At 54.1% G+C, this 25,293-nt stretch overlaps 1 protein-coding gene across 4 annotated transcripts in view; it reads right to left on the reverse strand.

Annotated features, from left to right (window-relative positions):
* Positions 1-25,293, reverse strand: part of rapgef5a (Rap guanine nucleotide exchange factor (GEF) 5a) — a 60,094-nt gene that overhangs the window by 21,921 nt on the left and 12,880 nt on the right. For 3 of the 4 annotated variants that reach the window (XM_029248195.1, XM_029248194.1, XM_029248193.1), the window contains exons 6-11: positions 19,858-19,939; positions 17,720-17,768; positions 17,131-17,201; positions 12,687-12,803; positions 921-1,054; positions 155-255 (exon numbers count right to left, since the gene is read on the reverse strand). In XM_029248195.1, the coding sequence (XP_029104028.1) occupies positions 155-255; positions 921-1,054; positions 12,687-12,803; positions 17,131-17,201; positions 17,720-17,768; positions 19,858-19,939 (554 nt within the window). The remainder of the gene's footprint in view (positions 1-154; positions 256-920; positions 1,055-12,686; positions 12,804-17,130; positions 17,202-17,719; positions 17,769-19,857; positions 19,940-25,293) is intronic. The other variant, XM_029248196.1, reaches the window with a different exon arrangement.

Consider the following 25,293-nt stretch of genomic DNA (forward strand, 5'->3'; position numbering starts at 1 on the left):
GCATTGCTTCGTGACAACCTGTCCGTGTTCTACGCGCATACCGACACGCGACTATGTGTTGGGGGAGGGGAGACCAGGGGTTAGTCTAGGTGTTGCAGACTAGACCGGCTAAGGGTAAACCAGGGGTGGAGAGGCAACCAGTAAAGGCACCTACCAGACTCCTTGCTCTGCATGGCTCCTTGGCTCTCGTCCAGCCGCAAGTCGCTCAGCAGGTGCTCCAGGATCTTCTGGGGTGTCCCTGACACCACCACGTACCTGTTGGACACAACAGGAGAGGAGTCGGTGCCACAGTCATCCTCAGCGGAAGAGAGCGAGCGGCTGCTGCTCCACTCTTCTTCCTCGGTCTCCTCCTCCTCGTCGATGTAGCGGAAGTACGGCACGTCGAAGGCCGGCGCGGCCCCCCCCGGCCCGCCGCTGCCGCCGTCGCCGTCCGAGCCGTCTTCGTCCTCCTCGTCCTCCTCCTCTTCCTGCACCAGTGCCACGCGGACCATCTCCGGAGGCCGCGGACGCGTGGTGCCCATCCCCGGTCTCTGCAGCTCCTCCAGCGGCTCCCGGAGACCACCCTCGGCACCTACTGGCGCATGCTCTCCACTTGAGGTGTCGCACCCACTCCCAGCAAAAGGCGGGGGCGCCTCCCACCCCTCCTCCCTGCAGGCCACCGGAACACCCTGCGCCGCCCTGCCCTCGTTCACAGCACTTTACAGCAGCCAGCCAGCAGAGCACACACTCCCCTCTGTGTATGCAGAGCACTGGAGCAAGTGGGCGTGCGTGTGCATGTGTGTGTGTGTATATATAAGAGAGAGAGGCTGGGAGCCAGAGGGAGAGAGAGAGAGAGAGAGAGAGAGAGAGAGAGAGAGAGAGAGAGAGAGAGAGAGTGTAAGTGAGGCAGAAAGGGTGTGTGAATGGAGAGCGCTGCTCACCTCCTGTCCTTCTCCTCCTCCCGGCCCCCTCCCGCAGCCGGGGGGAGCAGCTGCTCTGTCGAAACCCGCTGGAGCACCAGCACGTCCTGGCCCCGCTCTTTGAGACACACGCGCACCGCCTCCTCGCCGGGAGCCTGCCGGGCGGAGGGGAAGCCATGACTGACAATGTGTTCTCGAGGGGAGCGGCTCCGACACGGAGGAGCCCGATTCCACCCTGCGGAAACACGGGGGCCGAGTATCGTCCCCCCTCCCCTTCGGCGCTAATCCTTCATCATTACCAAGTCCAATATGTCACGCTCCTTCTAATTAAATTTCCCAGCTAATTATTCATGTCCAGGAGGACATGACTGTTTCAGTTTGAGAGAGACCTCAAGAATCGTATCTAACATCAAGTGAAAAATACACACACACACACACATTTTCAGAACCGCTTGTCCCATACGGGGTTGCAGGGAACCGGAGCCTAACCCGGCAACACAGGGCGTAGGGCTGGAGGGGGAGGGGACACACCCAGGACGGGACGCCAGTCCGTCGCAAGGCACCCCAAGCGGGACTCGAACCCCAGACCCACCGGAGAGCAGGACTGTGGTCCAACCCACTGCGCCACCGCACCCCCTCAAGCGAAAAATAGTTTATTCGTTTTTTTTTTTTTTTTTTTTTTAAATATATACACAATACACAGATATACAACCCACCAGTCTCTAAAGGTGCCAGAGATTTTGTATTATTTATCATATAGGAGACAGAAAGGTTGGTCCACTTTATGCAAGATTATATATAAGACACAACTGTTTACACATTTATACAGTTGGGTGGTTTTTACTGTATGAATTTAGGGTAAGTACCTTCCTGAAGGGTACAGCTGCAGGAGACGGACTGGAACCCAAATTAGATTGCAAAGTTAATGACCCTAACCACTACGCCACCTGCTGGCCCTCTCTCCAATCTCCAATCCAACCTCCAATTTTGTATCTGTGCTATGCGCTCTGGGGGCAATTTGTCGCCAAACAATGCAGTGGAATATCAGACACGCAACAAGAATACAAAGAGTGCATTAAAGTCAGAGCTACGAAGCAAGTTGGCTCATTTCCGCAACACAATCGCACAAGAACTAGTATTTGAACACTAGATGAAACATGACATCAGTATGTCATTTTCAATGTCACTTCGTTCGCTCTCATTCGTACGCCGCACACTTCCGTCGGCCTTTGTGTCAACGCAGCGTATTTTTTGCATGCGTAATCCCTCGAGTCACCGAACGCTGTTGATGGAAAATTTCGATGAACGTAACATTGGAGAAAAAAGCTTATTCTCAAATAGGGTGGCACGGTGGCACAGTGTGTAGTGCTGCTGTCTCACAGCGCCTGGGTGGCGTGAGAGGATGTGGGTTTGATCCCTCCTCAGTGTGTGTGGAGTTTGCATGTTCTCCCTGTGTCTGTGCGAACTTCCTCTGGGTGCTCTGGTTTCCTCCCACACTCCAAAGACATGCTGTTCAGGTTCCCCCATAGTGTGTGAGTGACAGAGGGAGTGTGTGTGTGTGTTCCACTGATGTATGGGTAAGTGACCCATTGTAAGTAGTGTATCTAGCAGTGTAAGTCACCACGGTGAATAAGGTGTGTGGGCTCATAACATACAGTTCATTGGAAGATGCTTTGGAGAAACGTGTCTGCTAAAGAAATAAACAATCTTACGTTGGGCTTGTTGCAGAAGCAATGATGCTGACCCAAGCGTCTTCTAAGAAGCAGAGGACTGCGGTTGTAATTCACCCCCCATTGCCTCATCAACTAGAGAGGCAACGCAGCTCATCCAGCGGAAAACGAGATTTTACAGCATCCACGACTACCATGAACCGGTGTCTGCGTTCCTGCCTGCGGCGCCAACAGCACAGGATAACGAAAGAGGGCTTTCAGGTGAAAAATGAGATTCCTGGGGGGCAGGAGCCAGGTCACGGTACGGGAGCAGCACTGGGATAATTATAGCAAGCAGCACGGCGTTTGGATCCCACAACATCCCATAAAGCAGCTTTGCACCATGGGTAACCCGTTGGGGAGCACCTTCAGTTGGACAGACCTGAAGGACACGGGCTTACTGTCCTGGTGTGAGAAGCAGCCAGACAGAGCGATCGGTGGTCTTTTGAACTGATGGTCAAACGGGAGCGGGAAGGACGTCCTTGGGATTTCGAGGTGTTGAGGCCAGGTCAGTGTTCATCGTTGACCGTATGTTCGCACACGGCCTCCATCCAGCTCAGGGGACTTGTTTTGTTTACCCATCCACGCATTATCAGTAACGAGGGTGGCGGGGGGCCGGAGCCTGTCCTGGAGGCATAGGGAGTGCGGCAGAGAACACCCTGGATGGGACAGCAGTCCATCACAGAGCAGTCTCACACACACACACACACACACACACACACACACACACACACACACACACACACACACACACCCTGAGCACAATGCACCTGAAACACAAGTCCTTGGACTGCGGGAGGTACACACCACGGTACTGTACCACCCTACCCACTTAAAGTCACGGACTTCTACAACTCCGAGAAGAATTCAACTGCTCCAGCCTTCACTCATCTACATGGCTCACACAGACTCTGAAGTGTCAACACACAGGCGTGATTATGTCTTGTTGCATAAATATTAAACACAATAAGATTAATACTTCTGCGGAGCGGCTTAGTGCTTTCGCTGTACAAAGTAATTGCGGCACCAGGCAAAAAATATTACTGTAAACATATCTATTCTGCAGCTGTCACGCCCTACGGCGTTCGGGTCGAGGGCACCGCCAGGGAAAGGAGCGGCAGCGCTTTATAAATAACTGATCAGCGGTCGTTTGGCTGCAGAAGCGCGGCCAACCTCGCTAACAGCCCAGGGGTGTGAAGAGAAGCGCCCCGACGCACCGTTGCGGCACAAAGTCGGGTTTTAATTAGGCTGTAGCGACCGTACGGGATCTGCTGCGATTTCACCGCACGCGCACTCTCGCGCACGCTACCGATCGCACGAAGCCGGTCCCAACTCCAGAACTTCAGCGCGATGGCATCGGCCAACTCCCTTGCCAGCGGACCCAAAGTACGGGAGAATTCAAGCAGGCTGGGGTGGGCAGCAGTGGGTGGCACGCTGGTTAGAGCTCATCTCATGCACTTGCATGCCTGAGGTTTGAACCCCATCCCCTGCTGCAGCACCCTTGAACGAGGTACCCTCACCCTAACTTACCGCAGTAAAAAAATCCCCTGTCCATCTGCAGGCTCACCACTCTCCAGCTGGGGGCAGCACTTTCTCCTTGCTGCGCCACCTCAAATGCCCTGCTTGTTCAAACCCGACACCCCGAAACATCATCTTCCCCGCTTCTGACCGACTGGCTTCGGAGCCAAAAGCCGAACTCGCGTAAGGAGGAAGTCCAGCCGGGAGCCGCGTCCAGTCTCCTCGCGCTCTCCGAAGATTTCCGTTACCTCCCCCGTTTTAAACTTTCACTTCGGTGACATTGCGGAAGGCGGACGGAAGACACGGATAAGGCCAGAGTGACATTTGCATGATGGGTGAGACACCGCCTGTCCTGCCCAACGTCGTGCGACGGTAGGTCAACAGTTTCACAACGCGGCTCAGTTTTATTTCGAGCGTTTGGAAGTACTTTCAACAAACAGCCAAGTGCAGCATGCAAACAGGCAAACGTCTTCGCTTGAAGGACAATCCAGATGTTGACAGCAGAGGCAGACCCAGAGGACAAAGCATCTCTGCCACGAGCCCGAGTGTCATATTCTAAGCGCCATGAGAGATACATCACAGTCACCGTGTACGACTCACTCCATTACATTTCCATGTATTCGTTTATCTGACACTTTTCTCCAAAGCAGCTTACAACAGTAGGGTACTTACGATTATTCACCCATTTCTACAGCGATGTAATTTCACTGGAGCAATCCAGGGTAAGTACCTTGCTTAACAGTACTACAGCTAGAGGTGGGACTTAAACCTATGTCCTTTGGGTCCAAAGTCAGCGGCTCTAACCGCTACGCTACCCGCTGCCCCATTGGGTGAGTCGGGGTTAAAAATCCCAGTTTTACAGCTACGGCTTCCAGGCAGGTGAACGTGAACCACGTTTACCTGCCCTTTTACAAATGGTGCACCGCACCCATGTCCAGGTACTGGCAGACACACCACACCACACCGCGGCACGGTAAGAAAGCCGGCGACCGGTCGCTACACTTTTTAGTCGTCTATCTGAAATCCGGTCCAGCTTTGCGGAATTTCTGGAAGCGCTTTTAAACGGAGCCCTTGGCAACCGGCCTCGAAAAGGACCTGCCCCAGGCTGGGTTCGATTATTCCCCGACTCGCAATTCCGCCCGACATGTTTAGAGTAAAGCGAACTCCTAACGGTAGAAACGGCACCAAATCGTGAGGATCCACTCGGCTCGTGCAAACGCACTCTGTAAACCTTCAACGCCTCTGAAAAAAGGAGGTTACCATGTTACATACACAGCGCTGACACACACACACACATTTTCTGAACCGCTTGTCCCATACGGGGTCACGGGGAACCGGAGCCTACCCGGCAACTCAGGGCGTAAGGCCGGAGGGGGAGGGGACACACCCAGGACGGGACGCCAGTCCGTCGCAAGGCACCCCAAGCGGGACTCGAACCCCAGACCCACCGGACAGCAGGACCGTGGTCCAACCCACTGCGCCACCGCACCCCCAGCGCTGACACAAGTGTGTTAATTCACAGTGCGATACGCTTGCGTCACAAATTGTTCATTTTCACACAAACAACAAGAACGTTTCCCTGCTTATTTCTTTAAAGTGCTTTTCCTTCGCTTATCGGCCTCCTCAAATTCCTGCCTATAGCTTGACAAAGGCAACCTGAGGCTACCTGTCGAGACAAGCGATGGCGGCGAAAGGCGCCGGAACAGAATACGTTCCGGAGTGCCCGACGCCCTTAACCGACCTCGCTTTCGCGGAGTTTGCCGTTTATTTCTTGCGTCTGTGACTGCTGGTGATCAATAACAAGATCGAATGCACGTGTTTATGGGGTCAACTGCTCAACAGCTGCGATCAAGAAGAGTTTGTGGAGACTATGTTTTTATGGTAACTCGCTCACTATTGTCGACCGCTCGTCTTTTTCCGGGTCGCAGCGGTCCAAAGCCTATCCTGGAATCACTGGATGCGAGGCTAGGAGGGGTACGCCCTGGAGGGGCTATCACACACACACACACACGCATCCACTCACACACCCATGCTACAGATGATTTAGAATCACCCTTTGACATGTGACACGTCTTTGGACTGCAACAGGAAACCAGAGCACCTTGATTAAACGCACACAGACGCAGGGGGAACGTGCTAACTGAATAAACGTAGCTGGGCACCGTGTCGCCCACTTTATTTTCACCCACACCCACACACACACACACACACACACACATTTTCTGAACCGCTTGTCCCATATGGGGTCACGGGGAACCGGAGCCTACCCGGCAACTCAGGGCGTAAGGCCGGAGGGGGAGGGGACACACCCAGGACAGGACGCCAGTCCGTCGCAAGGCACCCCAAGCGGGACTCGAACCCTAGACCCACTAGAGAGCAGGACCAGGTCCAACCCACTGCACCACTGCGCCCCCTTATTTTCACCCATTTTAAGTTAATTTTACTATATCTTCAAGTTAATGACAATATTAAAATACAATTTTTTAAAAATATGTGAAAGTGTCGCGCTGAACCGAGGGAGCCGGGACGAGCGGTTCGTCTGGAGTCAAGGGATCGGGCAAGTTCTCGGTGTCGGGGACGGGCGAAGGGTCGGTCGATCGGCGGTCGCCGTTGCGAACGAGGATCCGCGGACGTGGTCGGGAAACAAAGCGAAGGGTCGAAAACCGGAGAGCGAGAACTGAGAAGGGGGGATGCGTGCGAACGGGACATCGCGAGGAGGGGCGGTTGTCCCTGATGAGATTCCGCAAAGGTGTGGGCGCTGAGGAGGGTCTTTTAAAGGGTGAGCATTTACTCAGGAAGTGGAGTCAGGTGCTGTCGATTGGGTTGTGGGCGTGAAAGTGACAGAAAGACACAAAGCATGTTTATTACAGCTGTATGGAACCCGCAAATAAATCGAGATTCATCTGCATTAATCGCCTTTAACTGATTGTGACTCAGCGGTAAAAGGGAGCTCAGACATCCCAGTCCCTGCGTTCTCGGGGCGGCGGAACGAGGACGCCGCAGAGACGCGTGCGGTGCAGCGGGCCGACGTCGCGTGCGCTCTGCTCCGGTGATTCACCCTATAATGACACCCCGGGCGCGGTGAGACAGGTGCACTTCCACCTGGTATTTGTCAGACGGGCAGACGGCCGTAGCGACCCCGCGCCCTCCCTCAGGAATCCGGCACCATTCAGGCTGGCGGCAAAATCATTTCATTTCTGAAAAACAGCTGGACGGCGCCGGCGGCGATCGCACACAAATGGGCCAGTCCCGCCCATTTCTGCCGCCTTTCTGGCACTTCTAGGAATTTTACTTTTGTCCTCTCCCACAGCCAGTCTGAACACAGGAAGGAACATAATAAAAACACAACTTGACTAGAGCAACGAAAGAGATTATAAAATATGACCAAAATGCCTTTAAAGGGGCAGAAAATCACCACATGGTTTTCCAGAAATATTAAATATATTCTTATTATTATTAAGAATATATTTGGTGCCAGAATTCTTCTTATTATTATTATTATTATTAGGGGGGACGTGGTGGCGCACTGGGTTGAACCAGGTCTTGCTCTCCGGTGGGTCTGGGGTTTGAGTCCCACTTGGGGTGCCTTGCGATGGCCTGGCATCCCGTCCTGGGTGCGTCCCTTCCCCCTCCAGCCTTACGCCCTGTGTTGCCGGGTTAGGCTCCGGTTCCCCGCACGGGACAAGCGGGTTCAGAAAATGTGTGTGTGTGCTTATTATTATTAAGCGCCCTATTTGGGAGCGGCATCTTATCCAGGGTGTTCCCTACCTAGCCTGGAACCATATGCTTCCAGGATAGGCTCCAGACCATCACGACCTTGTATTAGGACAAGCGCTTCAATAATGATCGTATGGGAGCATTACTATTAAGCTTCTGGAATCTTCCGCGCTGCAGCTCCCATCGGCACACGGAGCGCAGGGAGAACGGCACCGTCCGCGCCGATGACTCGCCGGCTCCACGGCTGCTGCTCGGCAGCTTTCATACCATGTATGGTCACCAGAGAAAAGCTACACAGCCACCCCCACCCGCAGCTCTCCGCCCCAGAGATCCAGAGGCAGCGGGGTCGCGAACGAAATGTCCCGGTTCGAGAGCTTGACCTGCCGAAGGAATGTGCGGGGCCAGAAACGCGCAGGCTACTATGCTCATCTGTCAAACGCATGGCTCTGTCCCAAGGAAATTGCGCATTTGGACTGGGGCCAGCAACCCCACCCCCCATCCTGCCCCCACCCATCTCTGCTCAGAGGAAATGTTGACCGAAGGTCCTTCCCAGGGTGCCGACCATCGAGGAGCGTACGAGGAACACCTGTGAAAGCCATCCAAGGCGCGGAAGGTGCCGGAGCCGATTTTGTTAGGTCACCGTGGTTGATCCCGAGCCTCTAGGTTCAAACCCCCCCCACCCTCCCACTCCATCTACACGTTCCAGTGTAGCGGTGTTCGGTCGGCACGAGCCCTTCTGCTACACATCGCATTTCGGCAGCTGTGCCGCATACAAAGAGTGGAACCGTCCGTCCAGTTATGTAACCGCTTCAAAATCAGTAAAGTTAACAAACCGGGCAGCCGGGACCGCTGGGAAAAATGTCAGCGATGTACCTGATAACAAACAATCGGTCCGTGGAAGCGGTCCAAGGCAAACACGGATGCCCCCCTGGGACGGGCGAGCCGGAGTCCAGTCATTCCGCACGTTTCTCTGCCTTCTCTCCAAAGCGGAGCCATTACCGCATTTGCTCACAAAGTACGTTAACGACGAGGGACGAAATGCACAGCTGGTTCAGCGGCGAGATTAACGCGACCAGCACTGGGAGAGCAGGAACGATTTTACGTAAGATGTCAAGATGAATAGACAGCCGAGTGCCATGTGGCCCTGGGCGGAGTGAGAGTTCCCTGTATCCTGGGTCTGTTAAATACCCCACCGGGCCTGCTCCCGTTTCCTCTCACACCGGCCTGCTCGGGGTACTGCGCTCTGCACCGCGTTTCACTGTTTGCTACGGCTGTCAAGCGGCACAGGGGCCTCCGAGCGCATCCCGTCGTCGACGACAGACCAGCACAAGCCCTCGGGGTAAAATCCAGGACAAGTGGGAACATGGCCACAATCAATAACTGGCAGGATATTACAAAGCGCCTCTCGATAAAGGCGCAGTATTTATTAGTGCGTCGCGCAGACTATCGGCATTACCTCACCCGGCCACGTCGGTACACGGCCGTTACCTCACGCGCTTCCTCCGTGGCGGATTCCGTACATACCGGTGCAGAAGCCTCCGGTTACAATCGCCGGATTGGCTTTCCTACTGTCCTGGGAAAGTTGGAGTCCGGAGGACAGGAAAGGATCAGCTTGTGGAAATACAAGGAAAGCGCCTGGCGTCCCCTTCCTCTGTTCTTACTGGTGCCTCTGTGTGTGTGTGTGTGTGTGTGTGTGTGTGTGTGTGTGTGTGTGTGTATGTGTGTGTGTGTGTGTATGCGCGCACGCATGTCTAGCTGGATGACTTCTGGAGGGCCTGTTCAGAACCAGTGCTGCTCTGTAGGCTTCACCATGAACTAAATCCTGCTTGCAGAATTACCATGGTAATCCTAGAAACCGGATCGCTTTAACTTAACGACAATACAGAGCACCTCGTCTTTACTGTAAGGTAATAAATACACACGCACACACTGTCTGAGCCGCTCGACCCACACAGGGTCGCGGGGAGCCAGAGCCTAACCCGGCAACACAGAGCATAAGGCTGGAGGGGGTACACCCAGGATGGGACACCAGTCCATCACAAGGCACCCCAAGCGGGACTCGAACCCCAGGCCCACCGGAGAGCAGGAGCCGGTCCAACCCACTGCGCCACCGCGCCCCCCCTAATTAAATTAATTTAATTTAATTAAATAAACGCTTCAACATCACAGCCTTCCCAATACAAATTTTCCAGTGGTGTCACGATAATAAGCATAGGAAAGCAAGTCCTTGTCTTTAACCAGAACAAGGTCAACTACATCACTGGCTCCAGCAAACAGCCAGAAAGTGCAAAAGGTTACAGTGATCAAAAGTGACGAGGACAGAGAGAGAAAGGGTGGGGGGAAAAAATCTAGTGCTGCCTTGATTTTATGTCTGAAAAATACAAAGCAGGACTGGTGGAGAAAAGATTACGGAATTCACAAACGCGTCTTGTTCGGCACGTGCGGCTCTGGATACCCATGATGCACCGCGGCATTTTTAATTGGTTTAATTGAATGCCGAGCTTTATCAACAAAAAGCGCCAGTCGCCGAGCGAAACAAATTAACGCCTCGGTTATAAAGAGTAATTATGCCGATTCATTGATTAGCACGCTTCCGAACGGAGGAACCGTTTTACCGTTGCTGCAGAGATGCAATTAGAGGGAGCCGCTCAACGTGACCGTTCATCAGTTCAGAGGGACGGGGCCTGCGGGGGAGACCCGGCGCGAGCCCGGCAAACGCTCGTTACCAAGCCGCGCAGCTCCGTCTACGCGCACGCACGAGAGGGGCCGTCGCGCCGATCAAAAGAGCCGACGCGGGCCGACGGTATAGCCGATGATGCGGCGCTCAAGGCGTGGCCCCGGAAACAGCCGTGCCCTCGTGCTTCGCTGCGATATGACCCACGCGAGCAGTACGGCGCGGGCAGCGTTCCAGAAGGTTCAGCGCGAAAGTGTGAGCATGGCGGTGGGCGGCACCAGAGCCTTGGCCCTTCCTGTAATTGTCGCTGGTCCGTGCAACACACAGCTGGGCAGGAAGGAAAGGGATGGGGTCCATTGTGGGTCCGTTTGGCCGGGAGCAGCCAGTGGCAGAGAGCGTAAACTGTGTGCGACTGTAGCCCTGGGAGGTACACGCACATACACGCCAGGTGACACGCTTGTTCCCGTACATCTGCATTCACTTAGATGATGCCCAAGGGGTACCCGTCCCCTCTCAACCTTAATGTTTCTGGGATAGGCTCCACCTCACCGTGACCCTGCTCAGGAGAAGCAGTTACTGAAATTGGACAGAAAGATGTGGTCGACACCTTTCTCCATTATCATTTGCACAAGTTACACACTTATTCATTCAGCTGATGCTTTTCTCCAAAGTAACAATGTTACAGTTTTTACAGTTATTTACCCCTTTATACAGCTGGGCAACTGGAGCAATTTATGGCAAGTCACCTTCCTGTAAGCTACTACAGCCAGAGGTGGGATTCAAACTTGCAGCCTTTGGGTCCAGAGACAGCAGCTCTATCCCCTACACTACCTTCTGCCGCATGGGCACAACACACAAGGCGACCAAATCCCCCACAGTGATACTGTATCATAACAGGTGACTTAAAACAAGGTCTGTATATATTAAACTACTGGCAGCTGCCCGTTTACACAGCCGGGTCACTTTCACTGGTACCTTTCCCTAGAAGTACCTTCATCAAGGGTACTACAGCAGGAGGCAGGACTTAAACTCATGTCCATCGCTCTAACCACCGCGCCACCTGCCGCCCTATACGCGGCACCACTTGCAGCCGAGCAAGAAATCACCGCAATTCATTTACGGATGTGCTCGTCTGCGTGTTTAAAGAAGCCTACGGTGACATCTCGCTGCACTTCAGCTGCCGTCCATCAGCCGTAAGCACTCTGGGGCTCTAATGCGAGGACAGCGGGTTCGGACACTCGACAGCTGGACGCCGCTGCCGGCTTATTTCAGCAAGTGGATCGCTATGCCGAACAAGCCGAGCACGAGAACGGCTTCCGGAACGATGTTGCCGCGTCGCATTCGATTAAGGAAAGCCTCGCTTGCAAGGCCAAAAAACGCAGGAGTACATTGTCCTGCCGTCTGCGACACGCCGGAGCCGCCGCCGCACGGGAACCAGGTGCAACACCGGGCGACGCAACTCTATTGGGGGATTCGACATCATTATAGCCTGCGGGCAGCAGGTGGCGTAGCGGTTAGAGCCGACACCTTGCTGCAGTTGTACTACCCTGGACCACGGTACTTACTCTGAAGTGACACCCAGCACTGTAAATTGGTAAATAATTAAGGACCTTAACATTACTATTCTATCGTTATATTGCATTACAAGTGTCAGCTACATACTTGACAATAAGGAGGTTTTCGAAGGTTAAAAAAAGGGGAATACCCTGTCCATCATCAGCTATCTGTGGCTTAAACGGTGTTATTCCGCCATCACCGTACATGTTTTATACGTATCATTTTCATTCAGAAAGTTGTCATTTTTTTTTTAACTCTGTATTATGTAAAAAAAAAAAAAAATGGTTGACCTTCACAGTTTACACACAGTACAGTAGAAACAGTAAAAACGGGGGAAGCAGTTTGCTCACATTCACACGAGACCTCAGAGTCCCAACCCAGAGCTCGGGGCACAGACCCAACACCCAGACATCAGCTCCTCTCACACATTAATGGGCAGCAGGCAGCACCGTGGTAAAGGACGGGCACTCGTAGTACCGGGCATGGACTTGTAACCTAAAGGCTGCTGTGTGTGCGTGAGACCCTACGTGTGAAAAGAGCAGAAGAGCACCGTGGGCCACGACTTTCCCGCTGGGTCATGCCGAACATCAGGACGACGGGGCCGCGACTTACCTCTGCAGACCTCTCCGGCACTTTCTGCAGGAAGCGGCATCCATCCTTGGCCAGCCTCTGAACCACCTCCAGGCGGGACAGCTCGTCCTTGTCGCGCAGGGCACACACACCCCCCTGCTGCAGCGTAGGGGGCAGAGAGAACAGGTACTTTAGGCCACAGCCCCAGGACATGGTGACAGGGCTACTCTCTCTGTGCGCTCAGTCCCAGTCCCACGCTGGGAATCACTGCACAGCACTGACTCGGTCCTCTCCCAGTCCCACGCTGGGGACCACCGCACACCGCCGAGTTACAGCTCCTCCAGCCACGATCTAGGAGTCACAGGGCTGACCCCGTCCTCTCGCGGTCCCCAACTTGCTGTCCATGTGGAGTCCGTTGGTCTCCTCTCTGGTTGCCCAGTGTATCCTGTGTACCGATCAGCGTGTTCTCTCACTCGACCGGCCACAAATGCGTGCAGATGCCAGTGTGTGTCTAGCTGTCAGTCTTCTCCTGGCTGAGCTGTGTGTTGCATGCTCTAGTGGGGTGGGTGCGTGGACACGCCTTCTCCCCCAGTTTACTACAGAGGGCCCGAGTGCTCAGTCCCACCCCGCCCCCCAGCACAGCATGTACCGAGACAGAGAGAGAGAAAGTGAAGGGGGGCGTGGTAGGAGCCTACACTCCCCCTTTCTCCTGCAGCTGGTGCGGGGAGAGGAACTCCGGAGCACCCAGCAGACGTTTCCTGACACTGGTAAAGAGCATCTCGGGGCCGGCTGACTCACACTGTGCAGAGGAGGCGGTCGGTAGTGGGGGACACTCGGTCACACCGTTCTGTCCTCCAAGGCAGCCGATAGGTGCGTTCGCTCCTGACACGCCCCCACAATCACACCGGCCCAGACCGGGTCCCCCTGGGTGACTAATTGCCCCGCGCTGCAGAGCAACGGTTTGAGCCGAGAGGCACAGCTCCAGCTTCCTTCGAAAAAGGGGGGGGCCGCGGTGGGAAATGTGGACGTGTCACGCTTTGTCCGCCGCGTCAGGAGGACGGATGCAACCTCGGGCGAGGATGAATTTCACCGAGACGCACCAGGGCGGGTCGCGTTCTCAGAGCAGCCGAACGTGAGCGAACCCAGGATTAGTGGCTGATAGTTCGCATTTTCAAACACAAATGAAGGATTGAGTCATGAGAGCAATAAGATGATTCCTTAAACGTGGAAAAGAAGAAGGCGACACAGTGGATCAGTGGGTAGCACTGGTGCCTCACACCTCCTGGGCGGTGGGCTGAGCCTTGGGTTTGAATCCGGCTCAGCCTGTGCGGAGCGTGCACGCTCTCCCAAAGGAAATGGTAAATTCTTTCTGTACCCCCCCCACCCTGAAGTTCACGCAAGTGGTCGCCGAGAGGCACATTAGACACAAATGCTCTTCCATCGCCTGTAAAAAGGAATCCAGGCACTTGGAAGCCGAACCGGAAAACAAACGTCTTTCTCTTGCTCCCCGTTTTAGATGAGGAGCGTTTCCTTCATTCTGAGATAAGTAGGGCCACACATAAATGAAGGAAAAAATCTGAGCAGGTGACACGCTGAACGAAACACCTACACTGAAAAATTATTATTATTAATACACACACACACACATTTTCGGAACCGCTCGTCCCATACGGGGTCACGGGGAACCGGAGCCTACCCGATAACACAGGGCGTAAGGCCGGAGGGGGAGGGGACACACCCAGGACGGGACGCCAGTCCGTCGCAAGGCACCCCAAGCGGGACTCGAACCCCAGACCCACTGGAGAGCAGGACCCGGTGACACAGGGCGTAAGGCCGGAGGGGGGAGGGGACACACCCAGGACGGGACGCCAGTCCGTCGCAAGGCACCCCAAGCGGGACTCGAACCCTAGACCCACTGGAGAGTAGGACCCAGTCCAACCCACTGCGCCACCGCACCCCCTTATTAATAATAATAAACTTTATTTAGGCGGGGTGTGTGTGCTCAAGTGCGTCTCCAACCGTGACTGTATTATGTAACGGCAGACCTGCAGACTGCAGCTCTGGGCATTTCCTACTGCAAGTTGCGCAAAATCTCCCTTATCTGCTCTCCAAAAATAACGCAGGGGCGACCGCATCATTACCCTGCTTCCCACAGCAGCGTTTATTCATCGGTGGGACTGGTAAAAACACGCCCAGATGATGACTGATAACTCAAGCAGGGTGCTGGACACAGTTCCATGCAACACCGCCCCCTCCCCCCGCCCCACCGCCATCACCGCCCCCCAGCAACCATCCACCCCGTGTTCTGGACACTTTCCACAAGGCCTCTTCCACCATCCCGCCGAGAAGTCCATGCACGCCGGACCCCTCCGCCGCTGCGCTACGCCTCGCGTTAACTGGGAAAACACTGGTCATAAAAAGTCCCTCCTAGAGTCCCTACCCAAAATCCCCCGCTGCTTCCTGTTTTCTTGGCACTCGCTTCCTCCCGCGGGGACTCGGCACAATCAATAAGAGCGACCGAAACAAAGCATCGGGCTCGGTTAAAAGGGCCGATTAGAAGTGCGTCTGGAAGCGGAGGGAGACCGCAGAGTGACACAAAGTCGTTTCCACGTCTCGCTCCCCGGTGTGGGTTCGAGTCCTCGGCACCGTTTGTCCCCCGGCTGCGACACCGCACTGGGTTAAGCTCATGAGCGATGGATTAAACTGAGAGGATTTCCCTGTCTGGACGACACGGGTCTCTTAATTCTTGTAAGCGAGTCCGTTCTGCAGCTCTGACCTTCACCCAGCCCAGGCGGCGAAATTCCCGCTCGTACCGCGACCCATTCGGTCCGCTCGCCCCTCCCCCGACCCCAAAAACTGGACCGGCCTTGTTTAGGAAAAAGACCTCAGCTCAGATGAGGTGTCGCTTCTGTGCCCCTGTGTGTCCTTGTCTGGTGCTGACAGGAAGCGTCCACTTCCACTGTCTGAGGGTGGGTGTGTGTGCTGTAACATTTACACACACACACACACACACACACACACACACACACACACACACACACACACACACACACACACACACAGTCTGAACCGCTTATCCCATACAGGGTCGCGGGGAGCCGGAGCCGGCAACAAAGGGCGTAAGGCTGGACGGGGAGGGGACACACCCAGGACGGGACGCCAGTCCATCACAAGGCACCCCAAGTGGGACTTGAACCCCAGACCCACCCGTTTGCCAGGGTCCTGCTCTCCAGTGAGTCTCCAGTTCAAGTCCCGCTGGGGGTGCCTTGCGACGGACTGGCGTCCCATCCTGGGTGTGTCCCCTCCCCATCCAGCCTTACGCCCTGTGTTGCCGGGTTAGACTGCGACCCTGTAAGGGACAAGTGGTTTCAGATGCTCGGTGTGTGTGTGTGTGTGTATTTAAGACACTTTTCTCCAATGAACTCTTTGTAGTGTTATCAGTCCACACACCTTATTCACTAAGGTGACTTACACTGTCTCCCCATGTTTGTGTGAGTTTTCTCTGGGCGCTCTGGTTTACGCCCACAATCTGAAGACGTGACTCTGAGCGCTCCTAAGAGTATGAGTGTGTGTCTGATGGCCCTGCAATGCGCTGGCACCCCATCCAGGGCGTACGCTGCTTCATACCCTGTGCCTTTGGGAAATGCTTCCGAATACATAGGTATGCTAGGGCATCCTTGTGCGAAACATCGAGAAAAAATATGGAAAACAAAAGCGACACCGAAGTGATGGCCGGAAACGACCCGGCGCTGCGGCCCACTGGGCTCGCCGGCACCGAACGCCCGAAGCGTTGCCGCCGATCAGCTCGCCTGTTTTGCGCCGAGCTCTGGAACCAATTAGGTTGTCCTAAATCACATTCAGAGGACGGCAGCGTTAATGTCCCATTTGCATTTGTCAATAATAATCAGGGCCTAATGGATGGAGCCGATAACGGATTGAGCGGAGGCCCGTGACGAGACCGTGCTCCGTGTTCGCCGTCGTCAGAGGCCACGCCCCCACGGGCCCATCGATCTCCCGGAGCTCCGCGTTTAACAACACGCCTGCTTAGGCGCTCGGCGCCGCAGCGCGACGTCTGCTCCGACATGACTCCGCACGCCCCCCCCGGGGAGACACACACTCCCCCAAACGCCTCCCGGGAATCATTTCAGTGACACGTAATGCGTCTTACAATGCATAATGCAGCAATTTAACCGTTACACACCCTCCCAAAGAGGACAGTTCCCCTTGTGTCCCTCACCTTCCAAGCCCGTTCACGCTCGTGCAGCTGTCCGACACACCTTCTACAGCAGACACCTTGCAAGCGCAGCTTTTTTTTCTTCGCATGCGCAACGGATGCGCGAGAACGTTGACGCCGCGCTTCACCGTAATTAATGTCCAACGACCGAAATCTGGGCTCTTGTGTGTGTGTGTGTGTGTGGACCCCAGAGCTCTGCATGAATAACGCTGAGCAGCTGCTGCTGGCGCCGGCGCGCACATGGTCCCCTACCGTGTCTCCGGAGGGGGCGGGCATCTCCTCCGTGGCGCCCCCTTCTGGTTCGGAGCGGTCCTCCTCGGCCACTGGAGGAACACGGCAGAGATGTCATTCGGGATCACGTTTGGGCCATTTATGTGTCGTGTGTGTAACGGCATCACTTTTGTCTTCCCCACAGGTAAGATGAGCGGCGGCGTGGAGCCCATTGTTGAAGTGGCAAAAAGCGGAACGGCGCAGAGGACGGTGTGAACGCCGATGACCGCGTCCCCAAAATCCGCGCATTTCCGCCAATTTTAAAAAAGACTCATGACCGGCAGAAACATAAGGCCTCGCACCACGTGCTTATGAACAGGAACCCTTTACCGGCTCAGGCTACAATCAATAAAGTCGTAAATTTAGTTAATGCTATTTCGCGCAGTCGGCGACGCTGCGTGTGACGGTGCGGCACGAATCAGCCATGACCCCCCGCACCCGCAGCGAAAGATCGGACGCACGCCGGCCAGGTTGGCGTGCCGCCCCCGCGATGATGCTCTTATGCAACGGGCTGCGCGCACGGACACCCGCCCACACGGCACACCCGCGTATTCACGCGCGACGCACTCACTTGCTTTGCGCGCCTTCCTCGCTAGGGCTACAGCCAGTTCATTGTGCACCTGCAAACAGAGAACCGCAGGTTAGTTCCGGTGTCGGTTTCTTCGCAGCCGGTCCGCCGCTTGGATTCGGCAGCCAAAGCCGCGAGGGCATCCGTTTGGTCAGTTCCGGCTCTTTCCGTACGACCGACGGGCTGTGCCCCGCCACTCCGAATGAACCTGCCTGGAAAAAGATGATTCACGGGATGCGGGGTGGGGGGGGTGCGTGGCAGGAGACTCCCCTCATCCCTCATCCTCCATAATGGGAACCTGTCAGGCACTCGCAGATGACTTCTTGCATCCAGAGAAGCGAAAAGCTCTCGTGTCCATAAAGAGGTGGAGTAAATAGCTTCGCTGCGGGGTGTTTCAGCACAAACGAACGCCGAACTAACACGATGTGGAGAGTCTGGGGCTGTTCGGCCAGAGATTAAATACGAAACACACGTGAAGGCAAGGGGGACCGGACTGACCCAGAGGTAAGCGACAGTGTGTCACCGCACCCGGCGTTTGCTGTAACAGACGCCCCTGGGGCGGGCAGTCCAGCGGGTTTCTCAAGGTTCTAACGTGAGGTACCGGTCCCACTGTGGTTCTCGCAGACAAGGCAGCTGATACAAACTGCATCCAGTTATGCAAGTGGCTAGAATTTGGGACAAAAGTGTCAGAGAACAGCAACAAAACGACAATAATAAATAATGATAACGATATAACAAATCACAAGTACCATGGTAAATTCGAACCATGCTGTAGAAAGGGACAGCTGGTACTGTAAAGGTTAGAGCTGCTGCCTTTGGACCCGAAGGTTCCAGGTTCAAGTCTCACCTCCAGCTGTAATACCCATGAACAAGGTACTTACCCTAAATTACTCTGGTAAAATGACCCAGGTATATAAATGGGTAAAATAATTGTAACCTTAACACTGTCAGTTGCTTTGGGGAAAAGCACCAGTTAAATGAACAAATGTGAGTGGACAACACCCAGGGCACAGCTGTTAAACAAGCCTGTGGCCATGAGGACACTGGTTCTGACCCTCCCTGGCAGCTGTCATGTAGGGGGTACGGAAGTGTGAGGCTCTGGGCACTTTAAGGAATCTCTCAGTGAAACACCCTGTGCGTCTGAACAAGACCCCTTGATGAGGGGGCATTTCCACTCCCCGGCATCCGCATCACCGATAGCAACAGCCCTGGTGTGCCGTCAGGCTCCCTGCAGCTACAGATAGGATTCGTCAGGCTACCGAGAGTCCTGGCAGAGACTCCGACAGTGCTGCCCAAAACACGCATGAGCGCGTCCCTCTCGATACTAAGGGATTCCACCGTGCGGCCGAGGTGATCTCGCACCGGCATCGGTCAGCGGTCGGCCCGATGCCGACCGACGTGCTCCGGCACGGTCCTGCTCAGAGTTAGCGCCTATGACCGAGAGAATCCTCTCCGGCGGGGGATTCCACGAATGCTGGCAACCCGCATCTCCTCCAACGCTCCGCTGCGCACCTTGCAACTGCAGCACAGCCGCAGAGGACTGAAAAACAGACGCGTAACACTTCGGCGCCCTCATTGACACTAAAAGAGCACGAACAGATCTCATCCTCCGATACGTTTATTGCCGAAAAGCCAAACAAAAGCGAATATGGAAGGATAATGAAATATTTAACGGTAATTTTCGTTCTGCTACATCAGCCTGAAATCAGCGGCGAATGTTAGTCTAGGAAACGCGCGCGCATCCTTTCTCGGCGTGGAGCAGCCTGAGGCTCGGAGCCAATGGTGCTAGAAAAGATAAATACTAACAGAAAAACCCGAAGAAAGACTCTTCTGCTTCCAAAATGGTCCCGGAGAGTAAATTAAGAATTTTCTTCATATTTACATAATAATTATCCACAAGAGTAAGTTTATTAATAGCCAGGCACACGAAAGGGAACGCATCCCTCATCGCGTATTCGCCAAAGCAGGCGCTTCCAAGTACACCTGCACCCTCACCCAGCGTTACAGCAGTCGATGCGCAAAAACACTATTTCTTCCAACCTTCAGCGCATCGGGTTCCGAACCCACGACATCCTGGCGTGCTACTCCACAACCGAGCCCCGTTCCCCATTCCATAGCCGAAGAAAAGCTCCTTCTCCTACCGTAGATGTGAGCCGCTCCAGAGCCTTGATCTGAAGGATCTCGCTGCACATTTCTCTCTTCCCCTCAGCCTCCTCTTCAGGCCTGGAGGGAAACACACACACACACACACACACACACACACACACACACACACACACACACACACACACACACACACACACACACACACACAGAGTTCAGAGATGCCAACATCAGACTGCAAAAAAGAGCAACATGTGCCAAACGCGCTGAGCTCATTTTCATTGCCAAACGCTGCTAGATTTTCTATCTTAACTCATATCCATGACCGCACCTTTGCCGTTGTTGCGAAGACGGGAGCGAATCCTCGGACCCGAGGCTGCGTGCGAGCGCGCACTGAGACGTGCTACCGGATCACATCACTCTTACCTGCAGCGTTACGGTTACTGACACGGGGAGGGAGAACGCTCCTGCAGACATCAGCAGCGCTCCAGGTTCGCCCAGCGCAAGACGGCTTATGAAATTATTTTGTGCTAAATATAACGATTGTTCCTGTAAAGCTGAGATGCGAGTGCAAACGGACGGTTCTCTGAGATCCGGCCCACAGAGACTGAGAGAGGTGCATTCTGTGAAAACGAGCGAGACGCCTCGGCAGGCTATTAATAGACGCCGGTTGCTCCCGGGTTCGAGGAACGAGAGGCGAAGGCAGGTGGAGGAGGCGGGTTCTGCAGCGCTCTCCCAGGGGAGCGACCCCACCACAGCCCGGCTCCCTGCCAGCTCCCCGATCCAGAGCACCGACCGACCTATTTCCAGATACTACACTAGCGCATGGTGAAGCCTCTCGGGAGCGATAAGGATGAAGGTTCGAGACGGACAAGCACCCTCAGGTACTGGTGGCTCCTGCTGCTTTAGGTCGAAGTGGAAGCTGCATGGAAGTGATGGTTAAATCCAGCGGGGGGGACAGATCGCTCTCCCTTGTTCTCCATGGGGGGCACGGTGGCACTGCCGTCTCATAGCGCCTGGGTGGTGCGAGAGGACGTGAGTTCGATCCCCGCTCGGTCTGTGTGGAGTTTGCATGTTCTTCCCGTGTCTGAGTGGGTTTCCTCCAGGTGTTCTGGTTTCTTCTCATAGTCCAAAGACATGCTGCTGAGGTTCACCCATAGTGTGCGAATGATAGAAAGTGTGTGTTCCACTGATGTATGGATGAGTGACCCAATGTAAGTAATGCATCTAGCAGTGTAAGTCTTCCGGGTGCTCTGGTTTCCTCCCACACCCCAAAGACATGCTGTTCAGGTTCACCCATAGTGTGTGAGTGACAGAGAGAGTGTGTCTGTCCCCAACTGCTCAAATACAAGCCAAACACGTGTCGCTCATTCATTTTACAGTGGATATGGACTAAAAAAAAAAACAAATTGTCCTGGATTTCAAGAGCACTCAACACAAACCTCTCTTTAAAACTGCACAATGTTTTACACCTGAGCGTCATGAACGTACCGCAGCGAATCGACAAATTAAATGAGTCATCTGACATGTAAGAGGGCAGGAGCCAGTAGGTGGCGTAGCGGTTAGAGCCGGAGCCTTACAATCAGAAGGTCTGTGGCTCAAATTGCCTCCCCTACTGTATTACCCTAGATCAAGGTACTTCCCTGAGCTCATACTCAGAATACCCTGTTACTGAAATGGGTAAATCTCTGCAAAACAGTAACGGAGGGAGCTGATGGCATAGCGGTTAGAGCTGCTACCTTTGGACCCAAAGGTCACAGGCTCGATTCCCAGCTCCAACCGCAACACATCTGAGCAAAGTACTTTCCCTCAGTTACTCTAGTAAAATTACCCAGCTGTATAAATGGGTAAATAATTGTAAGTTGCTCTGGAGAAAAGCATCAGTTAGATAAAAAAGTGTTAAAGAATGTTTTACATTTAAAGTCACTTTGAACTAAGGAGTCGGATAAATGTAGTTTTTTCCCCAAAGAGGCAGCAACTATAAGCGCAGCTCCACACATATACGAAATTACATTTTCGCCATATTATACACTATAATACCTCCAACAGCCAGTTGCACGATAAATCTGTGCTTTTTCAAAACAATATTGACCATTCGCAGTCTCTGCTGTAGATTTTTTTTTTTTTTTCTTCAAATTGCCATGACAACTGACTTTGTGAGCCAAGAGGGAAACAATGCCACAGTGTAAATCGATTGGCCTTCACAAAGCCTGTGTGTGCGGTACACAGTGTATAACGCAGCTGAATCATTTTATAATAGCGAGGCCCTCCGGGAACATGCTGTTAAGCGGGAAACACTCAGCGCTGCCAAAAAAATATGAGCGGTTAAGGACCCAGCGCGGTGAAATATCTACAGCACTTGCGCGATGTGCAACAGCGGAGGACGGATTCGCGGTGGGACCTGGTGAGCGAACAGCAGTTTGGACATATTGCACTGCAATGGACTGGCATCCCACCCAAGGTGTACCATGTCTTTGCCTTATGCTTGCTCGAATTGGCTCCAGATGATGGCGACCCTGATTTGGACATGCAGTTACTGAAAATAAAAAAACGGATGGATGGATGGACTGATTTCTGGTTCCAGCAGCCAGGAATGGCCACTTTTCCCTTCGATTTATAGCCAAACCACACCTTCCCTGTTCACTTCCTCCAATGGACGCAACATGTGACAGCAGCATAGACACTCCGTCCACGACACTCACTCCACTCACTCCACTCACCGCAGGATTTTGTCCCAAAGCTGGCCACAGTGCGCGGTTAGTTAAAATTTTCACCAGAACGATACGCTACGTGCCCCGTGTGATATTTTACGTGCTCCTGGCTACAAAGAAAGTGCGAGTACTGAAAAAAGAGCAGAAGCACCAGTATGAAAGCACATCACTTGTGAACTGAGGAGTTCTGCGTTGAGCCACCTACTGGCTGCCACTGGTACTACAGCGGCAGCGCGCTACCCGTTACTGCGACCGGAGTCCCTCTCGCACTCCCTCTTAGGGCATCTCCAAACCAGAAAGCAGCGCACACGGGTTCCACAACTTTGCCAAGTGCACAATCCATCCTGCTCCATGTTCCAGAGAGCGAAAAGTGCATTCGCTCCATCCCCGCATCCCTTTTTCCCCGTAAGCCGCATGACGCCCCAAGACTAATGTATGTTTCTTGCTGCTTTTTCGGCAGTGGAATTCTGAAAAGCAGGTGGCATGGAGGCGGAGAGCGTTTCCACACGCGCGGCGCCCAGCGCTGCCGTCCTGGCCTCCGCCTCTCTCTCTAGTCCCTTGCTCATCTCGTCGCTGTGATTCATTGGCCTGCTCCTGATCTTCGCTGCTCCTTCTGCGAGTCATCAATCGCTCCGCGGCCCGGGCGGCTTCCGAGAGCGCGGCGGCGGAAGGAGGGAAATGCTGCTCTGGGAGATGGGCGATCTGGGGATGTCTCGCAATGAGATGAGATGTACGGCAGGTCAGCGAGAGGCTCGTGGAAACGCACGTCCGCACAAGGGGGACTCTACAGATGACAATAAAAAGACCGTGAAAGTCGTGGCGCCGTCTTCGCAGAAAGAAAATACACGGAAGGGAGCGCGCCCCCCCTCACGCTACTACCTGGGCAAAGAGGTGTGAATTAAAGAAACAAAACTGCGTACTCCCGCGACACAGTTAAAGCCTTGCTCAGCGTCCCTTGAGAGACTGGGGAGCAGAGCAGCGATGCTCTCCCGGCTCTAAGGAAAGAAGTGCTACATCGGTCCCTGCGTGGATGAGGGTTGGAGGTCAGGTGTGGATGGGAGGCACTTTGACAGGTGTGATGACCGTCCAAAGGGAAGCGTGTCCCATGTGACCGAGGAGCCCCCGCCACGTGGCTTTCCCACCTTGCTGTCTTGACTGACACCCTGTGTGACCTGCCACGGATCCTCGGGGCAGGGATGCATCAGCGCACGCGTGAGCCAACGCCGACGGCGCGACAGAGGAAACAAAGCCCGGCGGTATCTTAATGTACATCTGAGCCGTGTGAAATCGAAGCGATCCGAACGGCGACACACCTGCCGTGACGGCCTCGGATTCCGGCTCGACGGCAAACCCGTTCCCGTTTCAGAAAATCCCGGTCGCTGATTCATGGTACAAATATTAACGTGTGTTTCGCGCTCACTCTGTTACGCTCTATGCGCCACTTGACGTGATTTTCTAAAGGGAGAGACTGGAACCTGAAAACTTCAGGTTGCGCAAGAGTGCTGGGGAAGGAAATATATAATTATTTACTTCATAATTCAATTTGTTACTATTTCGTTACTTAAACCATTTTTATGTTCTGCACAACAAGGAGCATGTATACTATTATTATTATTATTATTATTATTATTTTTCATTTAGCTGTTACATTGTTCAAGATACTCTATAATGTGAGCTTTGTATTCTAGGATGATGAAGATGTTTTGTCCCCTTTGAGCAATTTTTACTGTGTTAATTTATGGTAAGTACCCTGCTTACCATAAATTAACACAGTAAAAATTGCTCAAAAGGGGGCACGGTGGTGCAGCGGGTTTGGCCAGGTCCTGCTCTCAGGTGGGTCTGGGGTTCGAGTCATGCTTGGGGTGCCTTGCGATGGACTGGCGTCCCGTCCTGGGTGTGTCCCCTCCCCCTCCAGCCTTACGCCCTGTGTTGCTGGGTTAGGCTCCAGTTCGCCATGACCCCGTTTGGGACAAGCGGTTTCAGACAATATGTGTGTGTGTGTGTGTGTGTGTCTGTGTACACCCTGATCAAGCGCATTGCAGCTGGAGGTGGGATTCGGAGCGAGGTGATGGCCGTAACCACCACTGCTCCTACGTGCTCAGTAATGCAAACCACACCTATTGCCCTATTTCCCCACTTACATACAATCACTCCGCTGCAGCGTTCCAGTGGAACGCCCCTCGGTCTGCAGCACCGCTCGCCCCCACAGGTGACCACAACATTAAGACCTCCCGTAATGATGTCACAAGCACAGCTGGCCACGCCCCCTTCGCCAGGCAGGCCCCTCAGCGGACCCACTTCTCACCAGCAGATCCACACACGCACGCGTGCACGAACGCGCCGCCCCGATCCCCCCAGGCGCTGTCAAAACGCAAAGAGAATGATAATTCTCCCGAGCCACGAGGAGCAAGTCTGCGTGGGCGGGTTATATCCAAACCGTCGCTCTGAAAAGCACATATTACATCATTGCACTGGAAGCAGACCGTGCCTTTCTAACACAACAGAGCAGATAGAAATTTCCACGACGCATCCAAGTGCGGGTCAGAGCGAAGCGCCGTTTGCGGACGCCGCGCTCCGTCAAACTCCGACCGGACGCGTTTTTCAGGAAGGCGGCCCGTGGGGTCGGATGCGCGCACGCGTCGCGTCGGACGAGCGGACTCGTCGCGCGCAGCGGGCTTCCGAGACCACTCACTTCGCATTAAAGGCCACGTGTACTTTAGACATCATTACGCAACACACCGCATCATCCAAAGTGCTTTCTCA

The sequence above is a fragment of the Scleropages formosus genome, chromosome 23 (assembly GCF_900964775.1).
Source record: "Scleropages formosus chromosome 23, fSclFor1.1, whole genome shotgun sequence".
Classification (NCBI taxonomy): Eukaryota; Metazoa; Chordata; class Actinopteri; order Osteoglossiformes; family Osteoglossidae; genus Scleropages; species Scleropages formosus.